Source organism: Mytilus galloprovincialis, chromosome 2 (genome assembly GCF_965363235.1).
Source record: "Mytilus galloprovincialis chromosome 2, xbMytGall1.hap1.1, whole genome shotgun sequence".
In the NCBI taxonomy this organism is placed as follows: Eukaryota; Metazoa; Mollusca; class Bivalvia; order Mytilida; family Mytilidae; genus Mytilus; species Mytilus galloprovincialis.
Genome location: NC_134839.1, coordinates 6,620,462 through 6,636,031, shown reverse-complemented (window position 1 = coordinate 6,636,031; position 15,570 = coordinate 6,620,462). Strand labels below are relative to the sequence as shown.

Below are 15,570 nucleotides of genomic sequence, written 5' to 3'. Positions count from 1 at the left end.
CATCTCATTCCAAACAGATAAACCGTACTCTGTAAAATGTGCTCCGAAACTACATGTATTAGACTGAGTATAACAAATTCAAATCTTGTAAAAGATACAAGTTACAGTGTCCGATTTTGTCATGCATGATCTCCAATAAAACTTCTATTTTGAAACCAAATGCCGTTATTTAATGACATTTCATCAATCAAAAAAGTGACATTATATGTGTTTCCTTTAAAATTTGATTTATAAATTTTTAATTTTTCAATAATTTTTTTTGCTTGCCGAACCGATGTGCACGCAGGTGCGTGTTAGCGTATAGGGAGCTACGCGCCTGTTAGTGCCAACGATATATTATGTATATATAAATTGACAATTTTGTTTGCAAATATTTTATTATTTAGTGTCTATGTTTCCTGTTCTCTTTGAATTCCTCATCAAGATTTTTCTTCAAGTCTTACTTTTTTTATGTTACATACCAATAATATACGTTTGATAACTATATCTATTTTTCATTACGAAAAAAAAAAATACCGGAATAATATGTGTTGTAAGCCGTGTATAGCGTGATGCGGTTCATTGATTGAACTTGAAAATTTCTTCAAGATTTTAATATTAGTATATTAAGAGTCTGGCATGATATTTTCCATGATATAGGACTGAAGAAAGAGATTGATCACGAACACTAATCATGTTTCCAAAGACAATTGTATCTTTTAAATTGATGTAATACTATTAGAACATGTTATACAAATGAACGGGGTAATAAAGCAAGGATAAAAAGGCCAATTGGATCAAGCATTCACAGTAAATGATTGGTTTCTTCGGTGACCATACTTCTTATTTGATATAATTCTTATGGGTATTTTTAACACAAAGTACTTATTTTCTATAGTTGCAAGAGTTGGTCGTCTCTAAATTTGTCATGCGAATCTTGAAGCTAACGTTGGTAATTTATGACAATTTTTATCAAATCAAAGTCATTTTCAACTCCATAAATTACATTATTTCACCCGGAGATAGTCTGTAAAGTGGTTCATTACATGTACATGTAGTACATTAGACTAAGTACACGTATGTATCAACAACAATTATATATTAAAACGGATTTGCCGATTAGCTTCTTCATACATGTACACACAATTATCAAATTTTATCATAGTTGAACTTTTAAACGTGACCTGATTTATAAAAAAATGTTTGCTAACTTTTATCTACCTGTTTGATTGTATTCAGTAAATCTTGACTTTATTGTGTGTGTATACATAAAGACGATTTTATGACACAGCTTATATTATAAGAAATACATTGTAAGGTGCTAGCCTAAAATTATCTGTGGAGAAACGTTCTCTTAAATAGATAAAATAATAAAGAATAAGAGAAGTTACTAAAATTTATTCGGCTTAAGTATGAATTATGATAAAAAGATAAGTTTTCTTTTCGATTTGTTAATATATAAATATTTTATAGCAACCTACTTTACCTAGGTAAACTACAAAATAGAATAATCCAGGTAAATACTTTAATTTACTGTCTTTCACCTTAAAAAAATAAACCTGTTTATAAAGGTACTAGATTTGGATTCTATTTTGACTTTTGAGGTAAGGCATCTGTGTGAATAATTAGAATTTAAAGTATAATTTTAAGTTATTGTATATCAATAACAGAAGTATCAACACTAACAAAACATGTATGTAACTGTAAAATTCTTCTTGTGCATGTAAATACTTTCAATATGACACACCTTCGTTATTAGTCGCTTTTCTCAAGATAGATTCATAAAATAGACTTTTAATATGAGGCTAGTAAATGATAGGTATTTTGTAACTGTACAAGACAAAAGCAGAAGAGAGGGTTGCATTTTGTGATCTGATCATTCACCTTGATACATTTTTATGCTATTTCACAAGTCCTAATATTTCTATTATTTTTTATTTTCCATATATCCCACTGTTTCATCCTTCTTTTACTCATGTTTAGCCCATTTGTATTATACCCCCCACTCTACTCTATCTCTTAAATACTATACGGATCTGCATCTCACCAGACTGCAAAAGAATTAACGTTCCTTGGTTATTCTTGTTTTTTACGACCTATAAAACATTACCCCTCCCATGCATAGGCTGTAAATAGATATAGGAAGATGTGGTGTGAGTGCCAATGAGACAACTCTCCATACAAATAACAATTTAAAAAGTAAACCATTATAGGTTGAAGTACGGCCTTCAACACGGAGCCTTGGCTCACACCGAACAACAAGCTATAAAGGGCCCCAAAATTACTAGTGTAAAACCATTCAAACGGGAAAACCAACGGTCTAATCTATATAAACAAAAGCATACATAAATGTATAATTAATATATGTCATAAGTCATATCTTCAGACTTGAGTAACTCATATTATACATGCATAGCTTACTGAGAGTGGCTTTGGTTTGATGCATATGCAGGCGTACAAATATTTATGAGTTTATATATGCTTCATATGTTTGTTATGCATCAATAACTCTGATAATGTTCAGCTAGGTATATTTAAAAGATATGAATATACATGCACAATCATGTACATGACTTTTTGTGTATATGATTTCTAAAATACAATTTGGTGACAACCTGTTCTTTGAAGATCTCTTATAAGGTAATAAGATATTTTTATATGCAGATTTAGTTTTGAAATGTGTTTTTTTTTATATCTTTTTTTTTATATTTATTAGTAACTGTAGGTTTATACACCACGATTTCAATAGGAAGTATAGGAGTACTCCCTTATAATTTAGAATATAAGACACTGTCTATTTAAGCACTGCTTGCTTGCCTTAAATAGATATTGCAAATACAAAACTGGATAAGTTTCAGGTATCATGAACCACAAAATGTGAAAGTTAAAACTTAAAAGCTTCAAATTCACAAAAATAATAAAAGTAAGAGAAGGACAATGGTAGCCTTGCGTTTCGAACAGTCTTTCAAAGACCATGATCACATGAGGGTTGTTGAATGTAAAAAAAAAAAGAAGAGATGTGGTATGATTGCAAATGAGACAACTCTGCACAAGCGCTAGACCAAACTGACACAGAAATTCAAAACATCTTTATATGTAACCATACGGCCTCCAACAATGATAAAGACCATATCACGTAGTCAGGTATAAAAGACCCCTAAATGACAAATTTAAGAATTCAAATGAGAAAAGGCCAGAAGTGCTTAGAATATTTCTTGTAATACAATATAGTAGCATAACTGAGGAACTATATACGCTACACCATTCATCCAAACATATCAAATAATTTGTTTACCAATACCAGTATGTGCCAATGACTTTACTCTATTATTGTACTACAGAGGCTGGTGTTTCTTTTGGGGTCAACACTAATGTTGAGAGTTCAAACACGCAGATGTGTTCGATTCCTAAACTATATTAACTATGATTTTAAGTTTTCCTGCTAAAGGTCAGTGGTTTTCTTCGGGCAATCTGACTTTCCGCCTTCATATAGTTGAAAATGCGAACAGTGCCTTAAGGTGGTACCTAACACTACAGGGAGATAACTCTGTAAAGTCATCTAAACGTTTTTTAAATTACGTTGTGAGGAAAAAGGGATATTGAGCTTCTCAATGATCAAAATTGTAGTTTGTCAAACTGCTATATAACCAGTGTAATTTTTCTGACAAAACGGTTGGTTCAAAGTTTTTGAAATTTTTATATTTTTGTTAAAGGGTCAAAGTAAATACTTTGACAAAATTTAATGAAAACTAAACGAGCCAAATTAATTTTAGTTAAAGTGTTGGGTACCACCTTAAACACCTACAATCAATTAATAGGGACCGACACTGAATATCCTTTACACTTCCATTTTTTCTGTTGTTATCGATCACAAATTTAGATGAAAATGTGCACTAAAAACAATCATTCTTACAGTGTAGAAGATGAGTAAATCTGGTGTATACCTTGTGAGTGCTACATCTGTAGGCGATGGCAAAGCTAATTCTCCAACATATACGTAAGTTGTTTATATAGTTATTAATTACATTTTTTTAAATGATAGTTTTACGCCAAATTCCAATCATGGCATGTTCTTCCCAACTTTTGATTATAATGCATTTGTAAACTTACAAAAAGTCTGGAACAACCTTCCATTGCACCTGAAATGTAAATTTTTCATGTAATATTCTGTTAATTTGCTTTTGCCACAATTGTATTTATGTTATCCATGTTTTATGTGTTTGTTTTTTATACTATTTAATATACTATTAAACGAGAAGACCTCATTTTGTGTGTCGCTTCTCTTCCTTCCACAATAAATCAATCAGCATCGCTCTGTGTTCTATAGGTACCATGCATAGTCGCATTTGTTATCTATTCTTATGATGATTCAGTTTGGGTTATTTTGGGAGAAAAACGGAAAAAAAGGCGTCCGGATATTGTTTCCGTCATCAGACAAATTTTTAAGTCATACAAGACTTTCGGTTTTAAACTTGCCCATACTTTTCATAAGAGTACTGGCGGGACAGGAGAATAATTTTCGCGTTGAAAGAAACTCTCTTTATAATAAAGCAGTGATCGCCCTGGGGAAGATACTTGAAATTGATAGTTAATAGCAAATACACTTTATTTATAATATACATGATACATGTACGTATGTTCAGAGTATACAGAAACGCGAAAATAATGGAATTTTACAGAAAAATAAAAAAAACAACGGACTTTGGGAAAAAGGGAAAGGGCTTAAAAAAATTGTCCTGTCTCCAAGTACCTATGAATTTTGATACCTTTTCTGAAATTCTCCAGACATAAAATCTTTTACAAAAATTCTCCCTACAACAGTTTACATACTTTCAACCAAGCTCTAAATGTTCTAGTGTATTTTAAAATTTAAGATACCAATGGAGCAGTCAATTAGTTTTATGTTAACTTTCGACACAATGTACAGAATTTGAACTTCACAGATTTTTCACTTTATAACCAGTTGGCTATGTGTATTGCTAATACGGATTGTAAACTAGGGAATCATCAATCATCGACGTGCAAGCAAACATTACGCTGTGTAACCGCAAGGCTTTAAAAAATCGCGCAAACAACCCATGCAATAAACTTCTACTGAAAACAAAGTGTGATCTTTTTTCCTTATTAATTTTATACTAAATCATTGTAAACAATGTCTCGTGCTAACTCTTATCTGATTACTATGCGCCCATCTATTATATTCATTTATATATCTACCTTTACGTTATAGTTTACTATATATAAATCTGTAATTGTTACATCTATTACATATATTTATAGGAAAAGTTTTTCATATCTTAGAAACTGAAAAATTTTGTTTTATCTCAATGCCTGTAACATACAAATCTTTTAGCAATCCTGATGACATCAATTTAAAAATGGCGTCGGAGCATCAAACAGGACAAACGCAGAACGGGAATCCCTTTCGAGGGATGGGAAAAGAAGAACTCCTGCGTCACTCGTCAAAGCCGTTATGGGTAAGACTACGAATGATATGTGTTGCCATCATTCTGATTGCATGGCTAGCTTTGATTATTACCGTTGTGGCACTGATCTTTGCCTATCCAAAATGTAAGGATAAAGATTCTAGATCATGGTGGCAGAATGACGTCATGTACCGAATACACGTCAGAAGTTTCTACGACAGCAATGATGATGGTATCGGCGATTTGAAAGGTAAATTGCTAAAAAAATATTAGTACAAACTGAAAGATAAAACAATATTTAGTGCAAGGTAGACTTCTTGTAACTGAAATAAATTCTACCATGCCCTCTTTGAACAAAAAAAATCAAAATATGGCACATTATCAACGAATGAGATACTTATGATATGATAATTTCCTATTAACGAAGTATAGTCTGATTCGACAAGCTTCTACCGACCAGCCAGAAGTTTTAAACATTCACAAGCTTTAACGCAGTAGTTTTTCATAAATGAATTTGTCAAAACGTCACTAACACAGACACACAAAAATTCATGATACATAAAATAAAAATGGGTGCGATATATAAGGCAAACGTGTTTTTGAAACATGCATTATGTTCAATAACTGCAAAATTATCTAGAAGGACAACAGGTATGGCACGCCGTTTTTATATTTATTCAAATTTGAAGATAACTTATTTATTTAACAAGATATCTTATTAAGTATTAAGATATCTTTAATTTTTATAAGATATCTTATTTAATTTGAAAGTAAATAAGATATCTCTATTAGTTTATAAGATATCTCTATTAGTTTATAAGATATCTCTATAAGTTAATAAGATATCTCTATTAATTAATAAGATATCTTATAAAGTATATAAGATATCTTACTTCTTTATAAAGATATCTGTTAAATACATACGTTATAAGATATCTTATTAATTAATAGAGATATCTTATAAACTAATAGAGATATCTTATTAATTAATAGAGATATCTTATAAACTAATAGAGATATCTTTATAACCAATTAAATAAGATATCTCTATAAGTTAATAAGATATCTCTAAAAGTTTATAAGATATCTCTATAAGTTTATAAGATATCTCTATAAGTTAATAAGATATCTCTCTATAAGTTAATAAGATATCTCTATTAATTAATAAGATATCTTATAAAGTATATAAGATATCTTACTTCTTTATAAAGATATCTGTTAAATACATACTTTATAAGATATCTTATTAATTAATAGAGATATCTTATAAACTAATAGAGATATCTTATTAATTAATAAAGATATCTTATAAACTAATAGAGATATCTTATTAACTTATGGAGATATCTTATTAAGTAAATAAGATATCTCTATCATAAACTATATAAAAGATATCTTATATAGTTAATAAGATATCTTATAAATTAATAGAGATATCTTATATTTTAAATAAGATATCTTATATATTTAATAAGATATCTTTATAAACATTTTAATAAGATATCTTATTTAATATATAAGATATCTTATTTAATAAATCAGATATCTCAATTAATATATAAGATATCTCTAAAAGTTTATAAGATATCTCAATTAGTTTATAAGATATCTTATTTAACTAAATAAGATATCTCGAAATTGAATAAATATAATAACGGCGTGCCATAAACAGGTTATTAATCATTACCGGTATACGATATCATATACATGAGTAACCTGCTTTGAACATCCTATAGTTATCGACGTTCAGATTTACTGAAAACAAGCCAAGACGGGGACTGGCAGTTTATAAAATTCTTGTTACCGTGTCATACAAAAACAGAAGATATTAAATCCTGCTTTTCAGTAATTGCAGCGCACATGCAGTCTATAACAATTTTTTTTTCAAAACACTGAATGTAAAGGCAACAATTGAATCATGCTGCATTGTGATATACTTGCATATAACGTGTATCACATAGATCAGATTCTCGTTTGGTAATGAATGAGAGCGGGAAACAAAGAAAAAAAACAATAGTTTAGTATGCTCTGTGTTTGTTTCAAATATGACTTTCACTAATGTAAACATTTTATTGATTTGACCTTCAACTTCCTATGTTTCAGGTGTTCATCAAAAGCTCGACTACGTTAAAGACATGGGAGCTGGCGCCATATCATTAAGTCCTATTTACAGTATGGATGCAACAAAAGATGATTTAAGTGTTAAAGACCATAAATTGATTGATCCCGACTTTGGAACTTTACAAGATTTGAAAGATTTGATAAAGGCTGTACACGACAAAGGTATTCTTAGTTTTGAGGTTATAAATTTTATTTATTTATTGAAAATAATGCACTTTTATACCCACAACGAGGTGTATGGAATACATTGAAACAAAATAACACAGTACATAATTCAAAATACGTCACAAAAATAATAAAAAGATATCAATTATCATGCAGTTGTTAAATCTGCTCCCCTCGGACTTTTTCAATAAATGGAGCCGCACACCAAAATCCGTTTATCCAATGATGTTTAGCTTCTCAACAGACGATACCAGTGGGATTAGATTCCTTCTTTAATTCACACGTAACAGTGAAATGGGTAAGCTGGAAACATATACCAAATATCGATCAAGTGAAAGCATTAAAAATTTAATAATCTTTGCTTTAAGTATCGATTTATCTAGTCGATTAATCTAGTCTAGACTAGATAAATCGATACTTAAAACAAAGATTATAAAATACCAATTTCTAGAAGATATTACACAATGTCAGCCCCATGTAAGTCACGTAGATAGACCAACGTGAATGTTAAGGAAACAAATGAAATAACCCTAAATGAGTAAAAAGTTGATATTTCTAGGGAAATTTATGCATACATACATGATTCTCTTTTATTGTTACATGCTTGAATTTTTTAAATACTAAGGCTTTTCTACCTCAGAAATACAGCACCTTGGCTGTATTTGACAACACTTTTTGGAATTTTGGTCCTCCATACTCTTCAACTTCGTACTTTATTTGGCCTTTTTAACTTTTCATCTGATGAGTCTTTTGTAGACGAACCGGCGTCTGACGTAAATACAAAATTTAATCCTGGTATATATGTCATACTCATTTTTATGCCCCACCTACGATAGTAGAGGGGCATTATGTTTTCTGGTCTGTGCGTCCGTTCGTTCGTCTGTTCGTCCGTTCGTCCGTTCGTTCGTTCGTTCCGCTTCAGGTTAAAGTTTTTGGTCGAGGTAGTTTTTGATGAAGTTGAAGTCCAATCAATTTGAAACTTAGTACACATGTTCCCTATGATATGATCTTTCTAATTTTAATGTCAAATTAAAGTATTGACCCCAATGTTATGGTCCACTGAACAAAGAAGAAGATAGTGTGAAGCTCAGGTTAAAGTTTTTGGTCAAGGTAGTTTTTGATGAAGTTGAAGTCCAATCAACTTGAAACTTAGTACACATGTTAACTATGATATGATCTTTCTAATTTTAATGCCAAATTAAAGTATTGACCCCAATTTCACGGTCCAGTGAACATGTAAAATGATAGTGCGAGTGGGGCATCCGTGTACTATGGACACATTCTTGTTTTTTTAGGTTTTTACGAAACACACATTTTTATTTTTATTATTTATGGAAATTGTTATTATAGGTATGCGTATCGTATTGGATTTCATACCTAACCACACAAGCGATAAACATCCGTGGTTTTTGGGCAGTATGGTCGCAAGAAACATTCAATACAAGAACTATTATGTATGGAGTAGTCAGATTACAAACTGGGTAAGTTATACCCGAATATATAATGGCCAATCACCCAAAATGAATTAAAATTGCTCATTTGGTGTTTTTTTATTTAGACCAAATGGAATATATATTTAAAAAATATCAAAGATCTTTTAGAGTACACACAATCTAACTCTCTGTCATCTTGCAACAGTATTAAAACATTTGACTTTTCTACACTTTACACAATTATGGCCAATTGAAATTAATTGATAGATTTTCATCCCCGCCCGCCCCTCTGAAATCTTCCCGCCCCGATTTTTTTTATTTTTGAAAAAAATTACGATTTCCGGATTTTGTTCATTTCCGTTACCGGTAACCGTCGATATTTCGTTTCGTGTAAAACTTCCTGTTTTAGATTTCGGTTTTCGTATTGCTGAGAGTATTCTAACTGGATGATTAAGTCGATATATTCTGCTGATCTATGATAACAACATCATTTACCGAGAATAAATTAAAAGATTGATTATGAGAAGGGCGTGAAATATTCGCTGTGTCCAAGAACGCAAATCGCCGTACACTATGTCACAAATGACAAATGTTTGCAAGTAAAACACCTTGGATTTATTTTATTTATACAATGACTTTGTGTCAAGAAATTTGGACTGTGAAGGAAACCCAAAAGCGTCAGAATCGTGAAACACATTTGACTGGAAGAAAGAAATTGACACAAGCATGAACTTTTTAGATTAATGACCGTATATTGAGTTCAAAAAATCGACAAACATACGCATTTTTAATTTATTAATTTACAGCAAGCTCTTAGAAGTAAATTTATCCATGCCTTTCGTTTTTTTGTAAAAAAAAAAACAGCAAACATCCTCTGTCCTAATACCCACGATAGAGTCATTAAACAACTATGTTCTACATTGTAATTATATTTGCATCTTGCATATTAAGGACCAACCCTATTATTTCAACACTGTTTGAGTTTTCATTTTATTCTGTACTTATCGTACTCGTGTTGCATACCAATGGATTTGCTTCATTTTATTCGGACAAAACATAGCTTAGAAAGCAAAATATATTTCATGTAGGTAGTCCAACTGAAGAGAGCATTTCCTCACATTTCTGCTGTTTACTATAAAATAGGTTTCTGAAGCGGCAATTACATGTAGAACAGTGGTGGCCAATCAGAGATATATACTTGAATACGAATTAGAAAAAGCGGCACCAGCATATGGAGTAAATGTGTCTCAATATTGATACGTTACTCTAGAGCTAGCTCAAAGTACATGTACGCTGATTTTGTTGAACGAGGAATACTGCTTTCTCAAAAGTTGCTAAGACAGGGCTATGAATCATCAAATTAAGGTCATCACTCAAGTGTATGGTTGCCATCATGAGCTGATTGGCCATTATGACAAAAGTGTGTCAGAAATTATATCTCAGTGATATTCTTCCTCAGTCATAACAACCTTCCATCATTACCGAACAGAACAAACAAATAACATGACAGGTGCCGTATACGGTACAAGAAATGCGTACCTTTCCGGAGCACCTGATTTCATTCCTGGTTTTTAGTGGAGTTTGTGTTGTTTCCTACTTATTATTTGTAACTGTTGGTGCAAATGTCTTTTGGTTTTATGAGTCTTTGGTTACTCCTTGGTTTTGATTGTTATTGTCTTATACACGATACCTAATGATGTATTTACATGATATAATCTTATTATTACACTTGCATATATGATCGAATAACACGTAAAAGGAGGTTTCATATGAAATAAAATTTAAAAAATAAAATCCTCCCACCCGCCCCAGTTTTTTCAAAAATTTGGATGAAAATCTACTAATTAATTTTAGTTGGCCTATTCCACATAAAAAAGAATGGCCTACGTAGATACAAGTATCTTGTCTTAGGGAGGGAAAATCCTACTTTGTAAAGGATCACTCTGATTCGAACAAAAAATTCTCTGAAACTGACATTATCATGATGCTTGAATTTTTGATTGACAACATATTTGTTACGGTCGGAGGACGTGTTTTTCATCTGACTGTCGGCATTCCAATGGGTACCAATTGTGCCTGTTCTTGCCGACTTGTTTCTTTATTTTTTTGAGGCAGAATTCATACAGGAACTTCTTAGGAAGAAGGATAAGAAGTTAGCAATATCCTTTAACTCTACTTTTAGCTATTTAGATGACGTTCTTTCACTAAATAATTCAAAATTTGGTGACTATGTTGAACGCATCTATCCCATCGAACTAGAGATAAAGGATACAACAGATACAGTTAAGTCGGCCTCATATCTTGATTTACATCTAAAAATTGACAATGAGGGTCGGTTGAAAACAAAACTTAAATTAACTTGACGACAAAAGAGATGATTTCAGCTTTCCAATTGTGACCTTTCTATTTCTAAGTAGCAACATTCCAGCATGCAGCACCTGTATACGGGGTATATATCTTTCTATTGATACGATATTCCCATGATTGCATTTCCTATCATGATTTTCTTGATAGAGGGTGGCTGCTCACAAAGAAGCTATTAAACCAAGAGTTCCAAATGGTCAAGTTGAAATCATCCCTTCGTAAATTTTACGGACGCCATCACGAGTTGGTTGACTGTTATGGAATAACCGTTTCACAAATGATATCGGATATGTTCCTCAAGTCGTAACTACAATCCCCTTCCCTTTCATGAATGTGACCTACCGAATTAGACTATTTACCGGATTTGTTATCACATAAGTAACACGACGGTTGCCACATGTGGAGCAGGATCTGCATACCCTTCCGGAGCACCTGAGATCACCCCAAGATTTTGGTGGGGTTTGTGTCTCTTCTTCTTCAGTTTTCAATGTTGTGTCATGTGTTCTATTGTTTGTCTGTTTGTCTTTTTCATTTTTAGCCAGGCGTTGTCAGTTTATTTTCGATTTTTTAGTTTGACTGTCCCTCTGGTATTTTTCGTTTCTCTTTTCAAGTGCATAAATTCGTAATTTTTAGTTATCAAAAATGATTGAAAAGTGCATTTGTTTAAATCAATAATAACAGCTATTATTTAGAGAATCTTCAAGAAAAATTAATAAGTTGCTAAATTGATTCATCTGATTTAAATAAGATTCTTCCAAGGAAACAAACTCGTGTTTATAACATCCAGGTATTCAGAAAAGGTGCTAATTAAAAGTTTTTGCTTTTTTATAACCATGAGGACTTTGTAATATCAAAATCAAATTGACAATGGAAAGATGAATGTGCAAAAGGGACACACGACCAAACACACAAAACAGCATAAGTAGTTATCAAAGGTACCAGATTTATAATTTAATACGCCAGGTTTGCGTTTCGTCTACATAAGACTACTAAAGAATCTTCAACACAGCAAGACAATCTGCGCCGAGGGGCGGGCTTCAGGTGTTTAGCGCATTTTGGTGATTATTCAATAAATTTCCTGTGTTTGGTTTATTTTGCAGCAAGAGGGATTAAAAGTTAGTAAATGATTCATTATGCATCGAAATAAACCAATAATAGATTATTTGAAATAAACAATGTTATCATTGAATGCAAGTGGCAGCACAAATGATTGTAAACGAAAACAATCCTGGTATCTGTGATGAGTTTATTTGCATGATGAGCGCACGGAGTGATGTAGTCTTCTTTTTTTACACCTGATGGTTGTTTGTTGTTTCAGAATAATCTGATTCGACCCTATAACATTTTAAATGCAAAGTTGTAGCTTTGAACTTTAAATGGATCCGTTAGAAAATTTTATAACGTTTTGTTTTGTATAGTATTAATAGGTTGTCATAACTAATAGAATCACAATATTTGTATTTATTACAGAATTCTGTGTATGGAAATTCTTCTTGGGAAATGGAACCTGCAAGGAATGAGTATTACCTACATCAATTTAAGACCGGCCAGCCTGACTTAAACATTAGAAGTGCGATGGTTGTAAACGAATTAAAGGTAATGACGTAACAGCTCATCAAGAGCTTTATTCTATTATCATATCGCCCAACCACCCATCTCTCACACGAAAACAAGAAATTAAAGGCAAACAATCTTCAAATTATGTTTTTTTTCACGTCATCTATAATATTTATCAAGATCGCTCGAGATAGTCTGCTGTCATAGATTATGAATCAACCATTTTAATAATTGGTATTTTGGCTATTCTCGATTTCATGAGTAACTCTCATTATTTTTTAGGTATTTAACCATTTTAAAATAAGTACATGTGACATTGCTATCAATAGCATGTTAGTGACACAAATAAATATTATACGACAATATATAAAATACACCTGTAAACTTTTATTTTCATTTTAATTATTTCTCTGAAAAAAATATGACAGAACGACATAAAACAATAATGGATTATAAAAAAATTATTCCTTCATCTATTTTCGATCATAGTTTTATTTTTTTGTCGAAATGAAGATTCCAAGTGTTGAACGTAATGATTATTTGATTGTTTATTGCTTAATGTCCAGTGTCTTATACGTATACCCAGTACTATAGATTACTTAAATAAAAATGACAACAAACTGTATACAATAAAACAAAGTAAAAAGTGTTTGTCAGTTTTTCTTTTTGATATAGGGCTTAATAAATCTTTTAGCTCTGAAGAGCGAATTGAGTCCAAATGTGGTCAGTTTCTTTGGACTGTGAATATAAATTGAGGATTTTCTGTTTTTGGTTTGAAACATGCAACATGTAGAACCACAAGGGTGTTCGCTACACGAAACATCGGATATATAACCTCTCATTAGAACTGTCAGAATAATCTGTCATAGAACTATTCTAAACTGTCCTAGAACAGTTCTACCCTAAAACTGTTCTAAGTAGAACTGTCAGAATCAATTCTAGGGTAGAACTGTCTAAAACTGTCCAAATCAGTTTTAGTCGTACATTTAAAACTGTGTAAAACTGTCTAGAAAGTTAAAACAGTGCTGTTATGAGAATTTTATAATATATATTATATTCTTTTGACTTATCTATATTTGAGGAAAGAGTTCTTTACAATGTTCTATGGATAGAACTGAATAAATCATTTCTAGCCGTAGAACTGACCAAATCAATTCTAATCGTAAAACTGTTCTAGTCATAAAACTGTTGTTACCGGGAAAATGTTCTAGTCGTAGATAGAACTGTCTAAAACTGTTCTAGGACAGACCTGTCAGGATCAGTTCTAGCTAGAACTGTCTAAAAGGTATTAGTTGTCAAGATGTCCTAGAACAGTTCTGACAGATTCTGACAGATTTGATGCGAGGTTAGAAGTAATCTCCACTAATCTTTCCCATTCAAGCCAGACGTTGCTTGCGTATTTATACATTCCCGTATTTATACATTCCCGAGTCAAGCTTTTCTCAAGGGACTCGTAACAATTATATGGCAATATCGGGACCAATTTTGATACCCTAAATACCCTCGTGGTTGTTGAAAGGAATAGTGCTAAATACAGCAAACTATTTTAAAACCGTTTCTATACAATTCCTTTACAGATACTCACACACATTTTGCATGTCACTGATTTTTGTCTCGTTCAAGTATCACATGTGAACGTTGAATGTGCAATTTAACGGATATATTGACATAAAACATGTTCTTTTATGTGTGTTACATTTTAACGTTGTGTTTCTGTTGTGTCGTTTGTTTTCTCTTATATTTGAGTTTGAACTCACATTACTATAAGACGTGTCAAGATACTTTTCTATCATGTATTTGGTTTTGATGTTATATTTGTTATTCTCATTGGATTTTGTCTAATGCTTAGGTCGTTTCTGTGTGTGTTACATTTTCATGTTGTGTCGTTGTTCTCCTCTTCTATCTTATGCGTTTCCCTCAGTTTTAGTTTGTTACCCCGATTTTTTTTCTCATCGATTTCATAGGCGGATCTCCCCCTTTCGTGGGAAAAGTTTGGTTGATTAGGTCAGTCAGCTCCCCCCCCCCCCTTAGGAAAAGTTCTAGATCCGCCACTGGATTTACGAGTTTTGAACAGCGGTATACTACTGTTGCCTTTATTTATCATTGTCTTTAATTTGTTTTTTCTTTTTAAGGATATTATGGAATACTGGATGGTCACAGAAAACGTAGATGGATTATTTATACGAAACAGCGGGTACTTATTCGAAGACTATGACATGCGCAACGAAACAGTTTCTAATACAGCAGGTGTAACTGAGGTATTTTGCATTCATGTAATTAATCTTAAGTTATGTTTAATCGAAAATAAAAAGAGAAATATATTAACAAAGGTTTAACTACAATAAAGAAAATCTGAAACATTAAATTTTAGCAATACCAAAATAAATAATCAAGTCAAAATAATCGTCGTAGGTCATATCGCAAATGTATTCCCAGTTGACAGAATATTGTTTTATTCTTTTCAAACAAAGAAATGACTCATTCTCTCGGACAGGATAGACTTTTTATGTATAACTTATATGAAT

The 15,570-nt window shown here is 31.8% G+C and overlaps 1 protein-coding gene across 3 annotated transcripts in view; it reads left to right on the top strand.

Moving 5' to 3' along the window:
- The window catches only part of LOC143062766 (amino acid transporter heavy chain SLC3A1-like), a 387,949-nt gene that overhangs the window by 366,698 nt on the left and 5,681 nt on the right, over nucleotides 1-15,570 (top strand). Inside the window, exons 1-7 of one of the 3 annotated variants that reach the window (XM_076234543.1) lie at nucleotides 1,489-1,583; nucleotides 3,895-3,976; nucleotides 5,333-5,655; nucleotides 7,509-7,688; nucleotides 9,042-9,172; nucleotides 12,959-13,084; nucleotides 15,178-15,303. In XM_076234543.1, coding sequence (XP_076090658.1) covers nucleotides 3,903-3,976; nucleotides 5,333-5,655; nucleotides 7,509-7,688; nucleotides 9,042-9,172; nucleotides 12,959-13,084; nucleotides 15,178-15,303 — 960 coding nt within the window. In that variant the 5' untranslated portion in view covers nucleotides 1,489-1,583; nucleotides 3,895-3,902. Of the gene's footprint in view, nucleotides 1-1,488; nucleotides 1,584-2,599; nucleotides 2,620-3,892; nucleotides 3,977-5,332; nucleotides 5,656-7,508; nucleotides 7,689-9,041; nucleotides 9,173-12,958; nucleotides 13,085-15,177; nucleotides 15,304-15,570 lie in introns of those variants that run through there. The other 2 variants (XM_076234545.1, XM_076234544.1) reach the window with 2 other exon arrangements.